Source organism: Elephas maximus, chromosome 4, assembly GCF_024166365.1.
Source record: "Elephas maximus indicus isolate mEleMax1 chromosome 4, mEleMax1 primary haplotype, whole genome shotgun sequence".
Lineage (NCBI taxonomy): Eukaryota > Metazoa > Chordata > Mammalia > Proboscidea > Elephantidae > Elephas > Elephas maximus.
Window position 1 is genome coordinate 123,184,566 of NC_064822.1, and position 17,169 is coordinate 123,201,734.

The 17,169-nt window shown below is 43.6% G+C and overlaps 1 protein-coding gene across 1 annotated transcript in view; it reads right to left on the bottom strand.

The window, feature by feature from the left end:
* PPM1H (protein phosphatase, Mg2+/Mn2+ dependent 1H) overlaps positions 1 to 14,419 on the bottom strand; it is a 329,530-nt gene extending 315,111 nt beyond the window's left edge. The window contains exon 1 of the mRNA XM_049883763.1: positions 13,501 to 14,419. Within this exon, the coding sequence (XP_049739720.1) occupies positions 13,501 to 13,745 (245 nt within the window). The 5' untranslated portion in view covers positions 13,746 to 14,419. The remainder of the gene's footprint in view (positions 1 to 13,500) is intronic.
* Between the last annotated feature and the right edge of the window lie 2,750 nt (positions 14,420 to 17,169).

Genomic DNA, 17,169 nt, shown 5'->3' on the forward strand with positions numbered 1-17,169 from the left:
TGACACAGCTAATTATGGGTTGTAGAATTTATGAATTGTTTTTATGTTCTTCATAGTACTTCTATGAATTTTTGAAAGTACCTGCAATGAACACATATCATTTCTGTAAAAACAGACAAAAAGTACATTATTTTTTTTTTTTTTTAAATTATGGCCTATGATCTAAAGTCCTAACTAATCAAAGCCTCCTCCACTTCAACAGGTTAGTAGATACCTAAAAATGTTTTAAAATAATTCTCACCCAGTCTGTGGATGACAGAATTTTTTACAAGATAAACTTTTGCCCAAGGGTCAAACTCTGCTAGAAAAAATAATATTCTCAGCATGAGTTTAATTAAACGTGCAGCTGACAAGCACCAGGCCTCTCGGGCAACTTGCAGCACTTTGGAAGGCAAGAAAAGAAAACTATTTAAACACAAGTTTTCAATAAAGCAAAGGACATTGGGGAATTTAAGGTAATGTGCTCAAGGAAGGCAGTCACATTAGATTCCAGAACAAAATGATCCTGACATTAATCTGAGCACAGCTGGCTGAAAATTCAGGGGTGGTACAAAAGGCACACCTTTTGACAGTCTCCCAACTTATGGTCCAAGCTCCTTATGGATCTGGGAAGGTAGTAATGGAAGACCTAAGCTATTTTAAATATTGAACGAAAAAAAAGCTAACGTTAAGCAGATTGTGTGCAATAAGACTGCACGTGTTAACTGAAAGATTAAATCTTTGCTTTTGGCTGAAATGTTATCAGTTCAATGCAATTATCACCAAGCTCTCTGAACTGACTAGAAGATATGATGCGTCTGATTTTTTTTTTTAATGGGGAAACTTAATACTTATTTTCAGCATCCATCTATGTACTACAGTGTCTTACATGTTGCTATGATGCTGAAAACTATGCCACCAGTATTTCAAATGCCAGCAAGGTCACCCACAATGGACAGGTTTCAGCAGTTTCAAGACTAAAACAGACTAGGAAGAAAGGCTTAGCACTCTATTTCTGAAAATTAGCCAGTGGAAGCCCTAAGGATCATAACAGAATATTGTCCGATATAGTGCTTGATACAGAGTCCAGTATAGCCTTCTATGGAGCAGTTCTACTCTGTACACATGAGGTCACCATGTGTTATAATCAATTCATCAGCAACCTAACAACAACGATAGTGCTGGAAGATGAGTTGGAAGGCACTAAAAACACACAGTGGCCACAACAATGGACTCAAGCATACCAAAGATCTTGAAGATGGCACTGGACTGGACAACGTTTTATTCTGTTGTTCATAGGATCTCCGTGAGTCATACCCAGTTCCACAGCAATTAACAACAATAGTTGTTCAATATACAGCTTGCTGAACAAAAATTTTCACAAGGAATATGTTCAAAAAATAAATAAGTAAATGAAAGAGTCCATGACAGTGAAAGGGTTGGGAGCCAGGACTTCAGGGGTCTTGGTCATCTAGTGCTGCTATAACAGAAATACCACAAGTGGATGGCTTTAACAAAGAGAAATTTATTTCCTCACAGTAAAGTAGGCTAAAAGTCCAAATTCAGGGCATCACCTCCAGGGGAAGGCTTTCTCTCTCTATGGGCCTTCTCATCAATCTTCCCCTGGACTAGGAGCTTCTCTGCGCAGGGACCCTGGGTCCAAAGGACACGCTCTGCTCCCAGCACTGCTTTCTTGGTGGTATGAGGTCCCCCCTCTCTGCTTGCTTCCTTTTCCCTTTTATCTCTTGAGAGATAAAAGGTGGTGCAGGCCATACCCCAGAGAAACTCCTTTTACATTGGATCAGGGCTGGGACCTGGGTAAGGGTGTTACAACCCCACCCTAATCCTATTTAACACAAAATTACAGTCACAAAATGGAGGACAACCACATAATACTGGAAATCATGGCCTAACCAAGTTGACACAAACTTGGAAGAGGCATAATTCAGTCCATGACATCAGGCAATCCACAGCACAAGCCCTGGTAGAGCCCAGAACCTGAGGGTCTAGAGAAAGGGCTTCAGGTGGGATGCAAAGTGGGAAGGGGCAGGTGCCAGATGGCCTGTCAGCACTGAACTGATGACCTAGGCCAGGAGAGAAGAGATGAGGCACGGCTTTAAGTATGGGCCTATGTGATTTTCATTTAAACACCAGGATTTTTTTTAACAAACACCAGCTGTGAGAGTCCCTGTTGGCAAGTCTTCTCTTCCCATTTGCTGCTGCTGCACCAAATCACCAGCACAGCTCTGGATACCTGGCTCTAACAACAGGGCAACATGGCCTTCAGTGGCCTCACCCTGGGGGGCTAGTCTGATTACTAATAATCGCAGAGAGGGATGGCCAAAGAAACATCTAATCTGGCTCTTCGGCTCTACTTTAAACCCAGCCTATGGAGGAAATGCTGTCCTAAAAAGGCTGATAAGATCGTTCTGCTGTCCCCAGCCATATATTTAAGATTTCATCCTCATAAGCTATTTGTAACAAAATATTCTAGTTATTTCCTCTTTTATGTTAAAAACCTTTAACAGTTCTTTCTATAGTAATACCAGTTTGATGCCCCTCTCTCTCCCAACCCCCTATTATGGGCTATTCCTATTCACTGTACATTAACATTTGCTTCCTGCTAAACTTTTACTGTCCATCTTATATTTTTGCCAGCTATGTGTTCTAAACATAATGTCAAAGTTCACCCTTTCAAAAGAGCACATGAAGGCTATTAGTATACCACAGCAGATCACTTAAATACAGTCATGCCTTGCTTAACCTCCAAGATATGTGATTTGGACATTGTGCGAACACCATATTATTTTCTTATGGCAACTCTGAGATAATGGAAGCGTTCCTTACCAAGGGACAGGGAGGGCCTGTTCTGCTCGCTGCTGTCTGGGTCCAGGTCAGTGGCTGCGTCTCAGGGGGAAACGAGAGCATGGGCGAGGGTGGATCCTGGGTGCTGGGCCCTTAGGCGAGGCGCTGGGGCACTCAGGAAGGCATTAGGCACTTTGGAGCCCCAGACAGACCTGCAGTTCGTTGAAAATGAGGTCTAGGGGTGTGGGGCAAGCCCAGGATAGGTTCCGCAAGCATGAGCTGGTCCGAGGCGCAAAGGAGGCAGCTCCCTCCTGGCTATGTCTGGTTATGTCTACTACATTCCATTCTCTGATTGGGATTTCTGAATTCATGGGACCACGGAAGTACATGCAGTCGGACACTGCCCGAATGGATGTTGTACGGCACATGACTATACAGTAATTCAATAGTCCACAGTATTTTTATTTATAAGATCAATTTATCATTTGAGATTTTTTTCCTTCCTACACTATTACATGAAAAAGGTCATAATGGTAAAGAGGCACTATCTTCTAGTAGCTTAAATGTTTACTTGTTAACTCCCTGCAAGCACAGTAGAGTACACAAACCACTTTGACCATCTCAACTTGGCAAATAAATGATTTTCCCATCCACCCTCAGCCTTGTGATGATCAATTAATTATACTGCCCATCCACCATGGCCCCATTAGGCCTGACTTGTGCAAGTCATCAATACAAGCACTCCCAGATGCCCAGGACCCACAGAGGAGTACTACACTGAGTTGCTAGCCTTGCATTGACCCCAAAGTTCACTATCTTGAAAAATTCCCATTAAAATTTGATTCTGCTTAAGTTAGAACTCAGGTAATATCTCAAGTAAATTTTAAATGGGATTTTATAATTAAACCTGTCTCAAGACTTGAGCTCCATTATTCAGAATTCCTAAGTGCATTTCCTCACTTCTAAGAAGCTATTGATGTTAAACACATGATACATTTAAACACTTTGGAAAAAAGAAACACCATTACAGAAAATGTACTGATTGGTCTTAAGACATACTGGGTTTCCAAAAACATTAAAATATGAAGGGGAAAAAAAGTACTTTGGAGTCAAGAAAGTACGGTAATTTAAACAAGGTCTGAACTGTTATACTTAGGCAATGCACATGTGCTAAGGAAGTTAAACATAATTCAGAAAGGGAACTAACATACTTAACTATTTTAAAGTTCTTTGAAAAACATCCATTTATACAAAACCAGTGTCCTAATAAGCCTTTATCCAATAACTAGAGATTCAGCCTTCTCAGTTTCCTTTGAGTAAGAAAATACATTAAACTCTCTTATGTGACATTTTGTTTACAGGGATACGATGTCTTTTTAAATTAATGAATAATGAGGTTCAGCAGTTCAGTGAAGGTCACCAGGATCATGGGACAACATGACATTTTAAGTTCTCTCTAGGCCTCACTGTCGCCTTTTATTAAATGTGGGTTACAGATACATATGTTTAAGTGCATATGAGCAAAAAAAAAGAAAAAAACACCCCACTGCCGTCAATTCCAACTCATAGCAACCCTAGAGGACAGAGAAGAACTGCCCCATAGAGTTTCCAAGGAGCACCTGGTGGATATGAACTGTCAACCTTTTGGTCAGCAGCCGTAGCACTTAACCTGTATACCACCAGGGTTTCCTAAGCCTCCAAGTGGACAGTACCTCCTTCAGAAGAAAAGCAGCACCATATCTTTATTCATCATAACTACCCTTCACAGGTAACACATCCTACATTCTTTATTAAACCGAGGGCTCCTCCAATACCATTCACCTGAATGTCTGCAATCTGAGAAGAGCTAGTCAAGTTTTAAACAAACCACACACTGATTTAACTCAACAGGAACACAGCAAGCAAGATATGTGCCATCTATTTCTACTTTTCAACTTGACCCCATCTAAAGCTTTCAACTGAGGACACTGGTGGGTCTGTGGTAGGATTCTCATCTTCCATGCGGGAGACCCAAGTTTAATTTCCAGCCAATGCACCTCAAGTGCAGCCACCATCTATGTCACTGGAGGTTTGCACGTTGCTATGGTGCTGAACAGGTTTCAGCGGAGCTTCCAGACTAGCACAGACTGGGAAGAAAGGCCTGGCAATCTACTTTTGAAAAATTAGCCAATGAAAACTCCGTGGAACACAATGGTCTGATCCTATTGTGCATGAGGTCACCATGAGTCAAGAGCTGACTTGATGGCAGCTAACAACAACATGAAGGTCTCAGGACTTTCGGAACAGAAAACTTGGCAGCTAATGAAAAGGCTGGCTGGAAAGAACTGAGTTTGCTCTCTCAGTGACTTAAAGGCTCCAAATCCTGAGATTCCCAATTTCCCAGAAGCATCAAAACACTAAAAGCAAAGAAAAATCCTCAGTGCTGGTCCCTTCTAACTTTAATAGTCCATGCTTTCATTTTAATTAATTGAATTAAATTTCCAATTAAAATAATTTAATTTCAAAAAAGAACACAAAAGGGAGGAAGACTATGCTATAAAATTATCTTGAGGACAAGACTTTGTCTTATTATGAACCCAGGATGGGGCCAAAGCTCCACACAAAGTGGGAATATAATGATGACTTCATTGATTGAATGAGGAAATAACAGAAGCAGATGTCTATTTCCTGAAAGAAGATGGCATAAATTCAAGGGAGAAAATTATCAATCATTTGTTCAAATTACGCAAATCAGGGAAAATTATAATGGCACTTGATTTTTTTTTTTAATTTCTATCAAACACAGGATTAAATGACATCTTCTAAAAATAATTTGCCTCGAACAATAACATATTTTTAGAAAACAATTCCAATATGAAATTTTAAGTTACCAATCGGTATTACTGTAACCATTATTGGAAACCCTGGTGGCGCAGTGGTTAAGAGCTACAGCTACTAACCAAAAGGTTGGCAGTTCGAATCCACCAGATACTCCTTGGAAACTCTGTGGGGGCAGTTCTACTCTGTCCTATAGGGTTGCTAAGAGTCAGAATTGACTAGAAGGCAATGGGCTTTGGTAACCATTATTAGAGCATGGAGAGCAGTGATAATTTCCAAGATGATGCCTTTCTAAACTGGAGCAGAAACACAAGGTAAACACATCCTCTAAGAAGCCTTAAATCTTGTCTGAGGCACACACTAAGCCTTGAAGGAAAATGCTCCATTTCCCTAAGAAAAGGGACAACCCAGGAGTTCCACCCTAGATACAATGTCATTATAATGTTAAATCTGAAAATGGAGAAAGCTTAGCCCACTGTTTTTAAAATGGGAAATTAATACTGACTGCAGGTTACCAGAAAGATGGTGAAGTATCTTAGGCTACCTTGGACTTTTGACTTATCTGTAAATACATGCTTTGTACAGCGCTGTTAAATGAGATTCCCACCCTTTCTTTTCATCCTTACACAACAAGAAGTAGAGAACCTCAAGGTTCTTCAGTTGTTAAACAGGAAGTTCCCAGGCGGGAGTTCTGCAAAGAGGCGCCGGTAAGAGGGACGGGCATGCTAGGGGAGGTTACCAGAAAACCAAACCAGAGGGGATTTCTTAAGCTTTGGGGAAAGAGGGAAAATAATGGTTTTTTTGTCAACACCACTGCATATCTAACTAATGCTATTTATTGGTAATTGTTACTCAGTGCCAAAGACTGCGAAGACAGAACAGCCTCCAGTCAAATGATTCCGTAACAAATCAAAATACTTGTAGGCTGTTTGCTGGATTGAAATAGGGTTATTTCATCAAAAATCTCACAAGCTGAGACACAAAGAAGGGATGCAATATGCATTTAACAGAAACTCTAAAAGTAGCATTTTTTGTACCCATGCCCGGGGTATACCTTTTATAAGAAAGGTACTGGGGGAGACTAAAAAGGAAAAAATTTTATGGTTTCCTTATAACTATAACCTACATAAAATTATTCTGTATGTATTATTCTTTCATACAAGCAAAGAAATATTGATGAAAACTTGAATATGATGCTTTAATAGAGTATTGTTGCCCAAGACGCTGGTGCATTCTCTGGCATGTTCTACTCTTGTAGTTTCAAGCACAAACTTCGTATCATCTGCATCCCTAAGTCAAGCTTCTCATTAATGGGAGAAATGAGAAGAAAAGTTGAAATAGCCTCCTAACCCCTAAAAAATAAACGAATCTCCAGGCCTCTCCAGCACATGCGACAACTTGGGTACAATTTAAACTGTGGAGAGAGAAAGGAAGCAGCTGCCCGGTGGTGTTTCTGTCAGACTCCGTTGCTTCCCATGGGCTCTCTCTAAGCAGACCTAAAAGGCTAAGTCAGTGATTTCAAAGACAATTTTGAAAATAAAAGTTGCTAGCGCACGTTTTTTGAAAGATTTTTGCTCAAGTGGATGTTATCTGTAATTGCAATGCTTTACAACACAGCAAATAACCCTTAATCAAGTGGCCAAACTTTTCAGCCATACTAGAAAGCTTTTTGAGGAACCAGGAAATTCTATCCAGCACAATGCCAAATGAGGAGCTTGATAAATATCGAACAAATGAATGAACAAATGTCTTGAGTTTCTGAATCGCAAGGTTTTATAGGGATTACTTAAACTAAGTCTCTAGTTTTATAACCTATAGAGTATCTCTTCTTCAAAGGGATTAATAGCGAATGGGAAAAAATGTTGTTGTTAGGCGCCGTCGAGTCAGTGCCAACTCATAGCAACCCCATGCACAACAGTATGAAACATTGCCCCGTCCTGCCACCAACCTCACAGTCATTGCTATGCTTGAGCCCATCGTCATAGCCACTGTGTTAATCCATCTCAGTGAGGGCTTCCTCTCTTTCGCTGACCCGCTACCAAGCAAGATGTCCTTTTCCAGGGACTAGTCTCTCCTGACAATGTGTTCAAAGTAAGTGAGACGAAATCTCGCCATCCTCGCGTCCAAGAAGCACTCTGGCTGTACTTCTTCCAAGGCAGATTTGTTCGTTCTTCTGGCAGTCCGTGGTATATTCAATATGCTTCCTCAATACCATAATTCAAAGGTATCAATTCTTCTTTGGTCTTCCTCATTCATTGTCCAGCTTTCACATGCATGTGAGATGTCTGAGAATACCATGGCTTGGGTCAGGTGCATCTTAGTTCTCAAAGTGATATCTTTGCTTTTAAATGGCAAAAATAGACCCCAAGAAAGCCAATACTAGAATTCAACTGTCCTCTCTCCAACCCCTCAATCAATCATCAAAAAAAAAAACCAAACCCATTGTCGCTCAGTCGATTACGACTCATAGCGACCCTATAGGACAAAAGCAGAGCTGCCCCATAGTTTCCAAGGAGCGCCAGGTGGATTCGAACTGCCGACGTTTTGGTTATTAGCGGCTGTAGTCCTTAACCACTAGCACCAGGGTTTCACAATCAATCACCAAGGGGTGCCAAATCTCCTCAAGGCATGTGACTCACATTCTAGAGAGGTAAACAAACCACTTCTCATTCAGCCTCCACTCACTAGCACCACTTTCTGACCAACCTTCCTACCTACTCCACCCCTCTCAGGTACCTTCTTCAACAACAGAAGATAACTTTCTCCTTCCACTATAAACAGCCCTTAGCAAGGGAATTGGTGGCGCAGTGGTTAAGAGCTCAGGCTGCTAACCAAAAGGTCAGCAGTTGGAATCCACCAGCCACTCCCTGGAAACCCTATGGGGCAGTTCTACTGTGTCCTATCAACTCGGACAGGGTCAATTTTGAAAGGTCTGCTCAAAACAGTCCTGGGGCCAAAGCCCTCTCTTTGCCCTATAAAATCCTGTAAGATTTGGGTAATCATCCCCTCCCCACCCCCAATATACTACCATCAGGTTATATCTCTTGGCAATCTCTCCATCATCCTCTCTGCTGCTGTCATCCTGGCCCATTTCCAAGCTCACCAGGTATGCACCTGCCTCAGGGCCTTTGCATTTGTTTTTTTCTTTTGCCTAGTAGTCTCTTCTTCCAAATTTCTCCTTTGTTCTCTGCTTAAAATGTCACACCACCAGACCAGCCTTCCCTGACCACCCTGTATAAAACCACCATCCCTGTTCTCTCCATTCCCTGACCATAGTTTTCTCCATTGCACTTATCATGACCAGACATACTATAGGTTTACTATCTTTCTCTCTGCAATACAAACTACACAAGGGCTATATCCTGAGAATCTAGAAGAGTATCTGGTACATGTTACTCAATAAATATTTAATGAATAAATCTAGTTTGTCTTCCTTCCCAATGAAGAAATCCCATTTACAATAATGCTCTCTGAACATTTCAACTTTTATGTTCTCATTTCTGCCCTCTTGAGCCTTACAGAATAAATCCAAGTCATTTTCAATGGTAGTTGTTCTACAAATATTTGAAGATTACTACAAGTTTACAAAAGGGAATGTTATGTCCCACAGACACCCCTCCTCCACCCAGTGCAAACCAAGGCTCAAACCAAACCAAATCGGTTGCTGTCAATTTCAACTCAGAGCAACACTACAGGACAGAGCAGAAATGCCCCATAGGGTTTCCAAGGCTGTAATCTTCATGGAAACAGACTACCACATCTTTCTCCCAAGGAGCAGCTGGTGCGGTCAAACTACCAATCTTTGGGTTAGCAGCCAAGCGCTTAACCACTGCACCACTAGAGCTCCTAACCACGGGTTAGAGATATATATTGAACTTCTTGAAAAATGATTTTCATAGCCTGTAAAAATAGGGGCCTCCACACAATACCCTGCCCCTCCTGGTCTTCTGTGTAGCAGTGGCACCAAAAAGTCATTGTGATGGCTTAAAAATATGTCCACAAATTATCTGAATACTCCTCACTTCAAGAGGTAGAATTTTATTCTTCTACCCTTAAATATCTGGACTTACTGACTTGCTTCTAACTAAAAGAATACCGCAAAGGTGACCATGTGTTACTTCTGAGTCTAGGTCATTAAAGGCACTTATGCTTCCCCCTTGCTCTCTGACTGCTCAATCAGAGGCATGCCAGCTGCCATGTTTTAAGGACACTCAAGCTCTCCTATGGAAATGTCCCCAGTGGCAAGGAACTTTCCACTTCCCTCTTGCTTTCCTCTCCTCCCTCCCCAGTCCAGAGGCCTTCTGCCAACAGTCACATGAGTCAGCCATCTTGGAAAGAATTCTCTAGCCCCAGGCAAGCCTTCAAGTGACTACAGCCCTGCTGACTCCTTGATTCCAACCTCATACAAGACCCTGAGTCAGAGCCACCCAGCTAAGGCACTTCTGGGTTCCTGACTACAAGAAAACTGTGTGAGATACATGTTTATTGTTTTAAGCTGCTAAGTTTGGGAGTACTTTGTTATGAGTAATAGATAACTAGCACTGTTGTGATGCAAATCCTGTAGCAGAGGTCGGTATTACTGGTATCTTCTGATCATAGCGTCTTTCCTCTTCCCTATTTTGGCCGTTTTGATCATTCAGGATGTACTTCTGCAGGAAGATAAACTATAGCTCAAGGTTTAAGGAAGTGGTGTAATATAACATTTGACAGAAATAGGGTGAGGAGAGGCAGCAAGGCAATGTTAGTGGCAAATCCTGGGTAAAGATGGATGCACATAATTTAATACACTGAAGGGAAAGAAGTTTGGTGGTGTGGGCTCTGGTGTCAGACTGCCTGGGTGTATATATACGCTCTGCTAGGATTGTGTGACCCTGGGCAGGTTGCTTAACTGTTTGTTGACTTGGTGTCCTCATCAATAAAAGGGATATGAGAGTGCCTCCTCATAGGGCTGTTGTGAGAATCAAATTATACAACACAAAGTGTCTGAAACAGTGTAAGCACTAAACAATAAGCACTAAATATGTTAGCTATTATTAGTGCTGTGCAGATATTTAGAAAGAATGATGTAATTCTATGTGTACTGACTTGGAACTACGTTCATCACATAGTGTTGTGTGAAAATGCTACAGAATAATATGCTTAGTATAAGCCCAGTTGAGGGGTGAAAAATATAACTCACATGAAACATAGTTACAGCTGCATTCAAAGAGGTCTGGAAAGGTATACATCATCCAGACATTGACCCATCATACCCCTAGAGTAGGAAGGATGCTTACATTTTTATGCACACCTTTGCTTAAATTAGGAAACCCTGGCAGCGTAGTGGTTAGGAGTTCGGGTGCTAACCAAAAGGTCAGCAGTTCGAATCCACCAGGCACTCCTGGGAAACCATATGGGGCAGTTCTACTCTGTCCTACAGGGTCGTTATGAATCCGAATCAGCTTAATGATAACGGGTCTGGTTTGGTTTTTTTTGGTTGCTTAAATTAATGAACATATAACTTTTATGATTAATTCAAAATATTTAAGCATTCGGCAGTGAGATTTAAACATTTTACAGTGTCCTTACTAGCCTTCAAGTTGGACATTTCTCATATCCTGGTCTAGGAAAAGATAAGCTTCTTTACCGTGGAGGAAACTGAGACCCAGAGAGGATGATGTAGGACTACTAAGCACCACCCCTCCTACAGGTCTCATTTCAGATTCCCTTCCAGGCTTCACTGCCTTTGACACATCCTGTGCCTACCATAAGCATCCAAACACTGCATGTGTGTGTTTTTCCCTTTCCTTCCCACTTACCTGTGATTTTCCTTTTATTGTGTCCAAATAGCTTCCACTTTCAGTGTGTATTTATCTCCCCTCCTATCGCTCACATATTTTCACCATTTGCCTGCTTGTCTTCCTGCCCCTGGGAAACCCACTGGCATAACAACAGGCCCCTACACATTCAGGGTTTCAGCCGGCAAGGCCCCAATTTATGTAACTGTGGGAGGGAGCATGCCTCCGAGCTGCTTTCTGTCTTGCAAAGGATCCATGAGCTGTTTAAACAATGTTTTTCTTTCAGTCAAGAAACAGTGCCTTACGTATTTTGGCAGATACTTTTTCCTCCTTTAGGTCTTTTCTTACACAGGTGTTTACTTTGGCTTTGGCTTTATCTTGGAAGTTATAATGCCATTTTGTACCTCCCCCTCCCAAACGTTCTCTTCCTCCGGCGTCTTTTATTACGCGCTATTTTTTTTACTGTTTCAGCACCCATCACGCTCACTTGTTTCCTCGCTATCTTTCACACTCCTATCTCCTACGTTTGTCCCCATTTCTATCTGTTTTCTATTCTGGCCCTTAAAGAAACGGCTAAATGATGATAAAAGGAGAATTACAGATTCCATGGACTGCCAAAAGGACGAACACATCTGTCTTGGAAGAAGTACAACCAGAATGCTCCTTAGAAGCAAGGATGGCGAGACTGCGTCTTACATACTTTGGACATGTTGTCAGGAGGGATCAGTCCCTGGAGAAGGACATCATACTCGGCAAAGTACAGGGTCAGCGGAAAAGAGGAAGACCCTCAAGGAGGTGGGTTGACATAGTGGCTGCAACAATGAGCTCAAGCATAACAACGATTGTTCAGGATGGCGCAGGACAGGGCAGGGTTTCGTTCTGTTGTGCATACGGTCGCTATAAGCCGGAACCGACTCGACGGCACCTAACAACAGCAAACGGGAGAGTCTCCCACCGGAACCCGGAGCGTCGGGAACCTTGCACGCCCGGGGGTATCCGGGCCACCAGAACAGGGTCAGCATCAATGCGCTCAGGCGTCGGGAGAGGTGATTGGTTCCCGAAAAAACCAATCAGCGACGGAGGACATTCACTGGTTGGGGAGGGCCAGGTTCACAGACGGGATGAGTTAAGTAAAAGGGGCAGGTGTTCCAGGCGCCAGGGTTTTGCGTGCACTTTTACACCCGCCCGGCCATTATTAACCCCGAACTCTGATGTCCTGAATCCCATCTTCCAAGTTTCCCAGTTCCATAAACTGAGATAATAGGTAACAGTCGGAAAACATTATTTATCCTACCATTCATAAGATGGCCATTGATAGTCAATGAAGAAGTGGCCATGGAATGGGGATAGGACATTAAAATCCTCCCTCCCTCCCTCCTTCTCCAGCTCCACTCCAGGTCGTCAATCGAACTCAATCGGCTCTTGAAATAGCAAAGCATTCAAACGCTGGCTTAATCGCCAAAGCTGATTACCAAGATGCTATCATTAAATACTTGGAATAAGTTCCCGCTTCCCCAAGGACGGGGGAAACAGTATTGGCATTTACCGAGGAGCAGGCTTTCACTACCTGCTAAAGCCGCAGCGAATTAACTTGTAGCCTGGACGTCAGATAACTTGTGATCTTCCGAAATGCACAACCGCGGGCGAACGCTGCCACCCCCAGGGCTCGGACGCCCGCCCCCCAATCGCAGCGACAGCTCCTCCAATCCTCTAACCCTCAAACTCTTCACGCGGGGGCACAGGCATTTTGGGGAGGGGGTGCAGATGCCAGATTTCCCCGCTGTTTCAAAGTTCAGCAGAGCTGTTCTACCCACTTTCCTCCAAGAGTCACAGCGCCGGGATCCCCAGGCCCCGCCAACCTTAGCTTTCCCACGGTCCGGCAGCTGCCCACTCCTCCACCACCCACTCCGGGCTGGAGTCGCAATGTCTTAGGGGTTGGGGGGAGGGGAAGTGGGGAGAAGAGGGAAATGGCCAGTGTAAGTAAAAAGGATCCCGCCGAGGCCTGGACACCGGTAACCACGGAAAGCCCTGGGGCCGAGAAGCAGGGAGAGAGGAAGGCTTGGGACCTTGCGGGGAAGGGCCGCGAGGAGAATAGGGGCGACGCCGGTGTCGCTGCACTCACTCTGCGTAGCCAGTGGCCCAGGGCAGCCGCCGGGTCTCCTTGAGGATGAGGATGGGGCGGGCGATGTGGTCGGCGCTGCACTCCACCTCGTCCTGAGACAGCCCCAGGAACTCAGGCCGCCCGTAGCGGAAGCGCAGGGGCAGGTCCGAGCCTCCGCAGCCGCCACCGCCGTGCTCGGAGCCTGAGCTGCCAGCCATGATGCCGCCCATGAAATTGGCCACGGCAGATTTCACTCGAGTGAGCATATTACTCCGGCTCCCGGCAGCAGTGGTGCGAGCAGGAGACGGCGGCGGAGGCCGGGCGAGGCGCAGCGCGGGGCATGCAGGCAGCGGCGGGCGCCGGGCGCAACGGGCAGCCGGGCAGCTGGGGCGCGCCGCGCGCGGCTCACGGAGCTTAGTGCTGCAGGGGGCAGAGCCCCGGCCTCCTGCGCTCGGTGCCGCCGCCTCCCCCCGCTACACTTCCGCAACCGAGAGGCATGGAGCAGACCGGCCGGGCCGGCGGAGACGCCAGGCGCTCCAGGAGCGGCGGGGTGGGCGCAGCAGCAGCAGCAGGAGGTCCCTTCCCCGCCCCCTGCGCCCGGCTCCTGCGTGCACGGAACTGAGCCCACCAGCCGAAACAGCTGAGCCGCCGCGGCTGCTGCCACGGCTACTGCCGCCGTCGAGTCATGTGATAATCAGGCTGCAAAGGCTCGAGCTTCTGCTGTGGCCGTGGCTCAGCCCCTCCCCTGCCGGCCCTAGAGAGGCTCGCGCCAGGACCGTGACCTCCTGGGGGAGGGGAAGCCCGGCTGGGTCGGTACCTGGCGGAGGGGATGGGGGCGCTGTGAGCCTGAGGCCGGAAAGGTGTGAGGGGCGGTCAGGCAGAGCCCGACAACCGGGAAAAGCCGGTTGAGGAATTCACGCCCAGAGGAACGCTGCCTTCGCCCTTCGGAAAGGAAACTTCGGGAGCTGTAGCGGAAGGACAGGTGAAACCTTGGCGGGACGGCTCCAAGTCCTACGGTGAAAATGAGGAGCCACCTGGCGTAAGAGACTTTTAAGAGCTTAAAAAGAAAAAAGCCACACTGGTTGCACAAGCGTCATTAAGTTTTTCCCTAGGTATTCCTAGAATTATTATTTTTTTCTTTCATTACTACCTCATTATCTGCAGAGCAGATCCTGTTTCAAACCTAGTATAAAGCTTAATGGCGAATCAAACAAAAGAGCTCTAAGAAATCAGAGCAAGTACTGTTTTACCTAGAGCTTGGTTAATAAATTTATGTAGCACTTTTCTTCCAACGTATCAATAAACCAAACGTATCTTTTCAAAGCTGTTCATACTTACTACGGAGACACTGCAACCGTAGTTTTTCTTAATCCGTGTCATTGTTCCAAAATTACATAAGGGCACTGCAAAACTAAAGGAATTTAACTACAACATAGCAAATTAAATTGTGTTAAAGCAAAAATAAGCAAATGCTTGCAATTAAAATATCTTTGGTGATCTTACATTAAAAAGAAGAAAAATGTCTGGGAAAACCTGATGAATGTGCTTATTCCGGGGTAACATTTGTGAAATATTGTCTTTTTTTTTTTAATTTTTGCAAGAGAAGCCGTGTCCTGTTCCTGTTTCCCACTGCCCTCGAGTTTATTCCGACTCATAGCTACCCTATAGAACAGAGCAGAACTACCCATAGGGTTTCCAAGGCTGTAAATTTTTATGGAAGCCCATCGCTATATGAGAGACTGCTGGGTTGGAACGGCTGACCTTTTGGTTGGAGGTGGAGTGCTTAGCCAATGTGCCACCAGGGCTCCTGTTCCTATGTTTACCTACCGTTTAATTGGTCAGGACTGGGCGTTACTGGTGCAGTTAGGCACTGAACAGCCCTCTTGGTCTTCTGAAGCGAATATAGGCCCTCATTATTTTCCATGTGGAGAGGGGGAGAGTTCACAAAGTGTTGGATGAGAAGATAATTCTCTGAAGAGGAGTCCTTGCTGTTAGGGATGCCTGAGTAAACCTCACTGAGCCCTTTTCTTCAGTATCTGCATTACTTATGAAAAAATATTTTCCCCTTTGACTTTTTCATGAATACTCTTGTATATACCAAATAAACGACAACAATATTTCAACCTTTCAGTCACATACCATTCCTATCAATTAGTTTCTTTTCATAAAGAAACAATTTTATTTTGACTCCTTTTCTCTGTCTGATTTTTAAAAATTGGAGCAGAATTTTAAAATGATTCCAACTCCACTGTCTTTTCTGTTTTGGGTTGGTTCAACTATAAACTCCTTCTGAACGGGAAATCTCTGATTATCTATGTAGTGGTCAAACGTCCAACATACCTCCTGATCCAGTATCCACTGAGGCTAACAGGAGCTTAGAATGCCTTTCTCAAGCTTTTATTGTAGAATAATTACATTTTAAACAATGTTTTTGGATACTCCAGTAACCTTTATTGAGTTGAATTTAACATGGTCTTCCCTTCATTTCACTTTATGGCAAGGCTTTGATATTTTTTACAAAAAGGATTTAATTTTTTTTTCTGATTTATTTATTTACAATTTAAAAGTAATACCAAATCATGGTAAATAATAAAAAAATCCAATGGTACAGAACTGTAAATGAAAAAACTAAAAGACTCCATAATAATTCCCCAGGGGATTGACACTGTTAACGTTTTCTGCGAGCTTCCAAAAATGTTCTCAAGTAGGGTATTTAGCATAATTAAATTTGGCAACATTAGCCAGGTTTGTGAACCCATGTTCTGTAAGAATTTATCGTCTTTCTCTATAACCTATCATGAGAGTTTGTATACCTTTACTTTGCTTAGCAAACTTTGTCCTACAAAATTCCATACCTGTTTTTTTTTTTCTCGTGAATATTTCTACAGTAGGAGTGTTCACAGCTGACTAATAAGCCTATCTGTTAGATCAGTGTACCCCACTATTCCCACCCCAGAATTTCACGGAGAAATATTTTCCATGAGATTTACTTCTCAATTGTGTCATTCTATCACCAAAGCCTGATATTTCATTCTGAGGACCAGTGCTTCAGGCTTGGGGCCGGGGCGGGGGGGGGGGGGGCCCTTGGACATGAGTGCTTTTTGCACATATTACAGATGCAGATTCTGGGATTACCCATGCTCCCAGTTTTAAGATTCATTATTATCTAAATGCAAATGGTGTAGTAGTCAGGAATTTAGACATACTCAATGTGTTTGTTATATACTCTGCAGATGCCCCAGTCATCGATAGATACTCTTCATTTGTCTTTGTCCTCTTTCACCCTGGAAAATGAGTTCGAAGACTTTAACAGAGTATTCGTTTAGGGCATAGATACATCAACCTAATACTTAGCTGCTCTTCATGTAAATATGAACATTTCTAGGCTCATAATACTATGGTTTTGGACTATTTAATGGTTCTGTGTCATCAATAAACCATTTTCAAGAAAGAAGCTCTGAATAATTTCTTCAGTCAAAACATCAGGAATTCCCCGCAAATATTCATTTATTATAAAAGGAAAAGTAAGAGCTTTTCAGTGGAATAACCTGGGAGACACTACCTTAAACAAGTGATCAAAGTTAACATCACACCAATAGAAGATATTGGCATGATGCACTTTAAGACACATCATTTTTTTGTAGCATTCTTCTCCAAAAATCCATAACCTCAGTCTAATCATGACAAAAT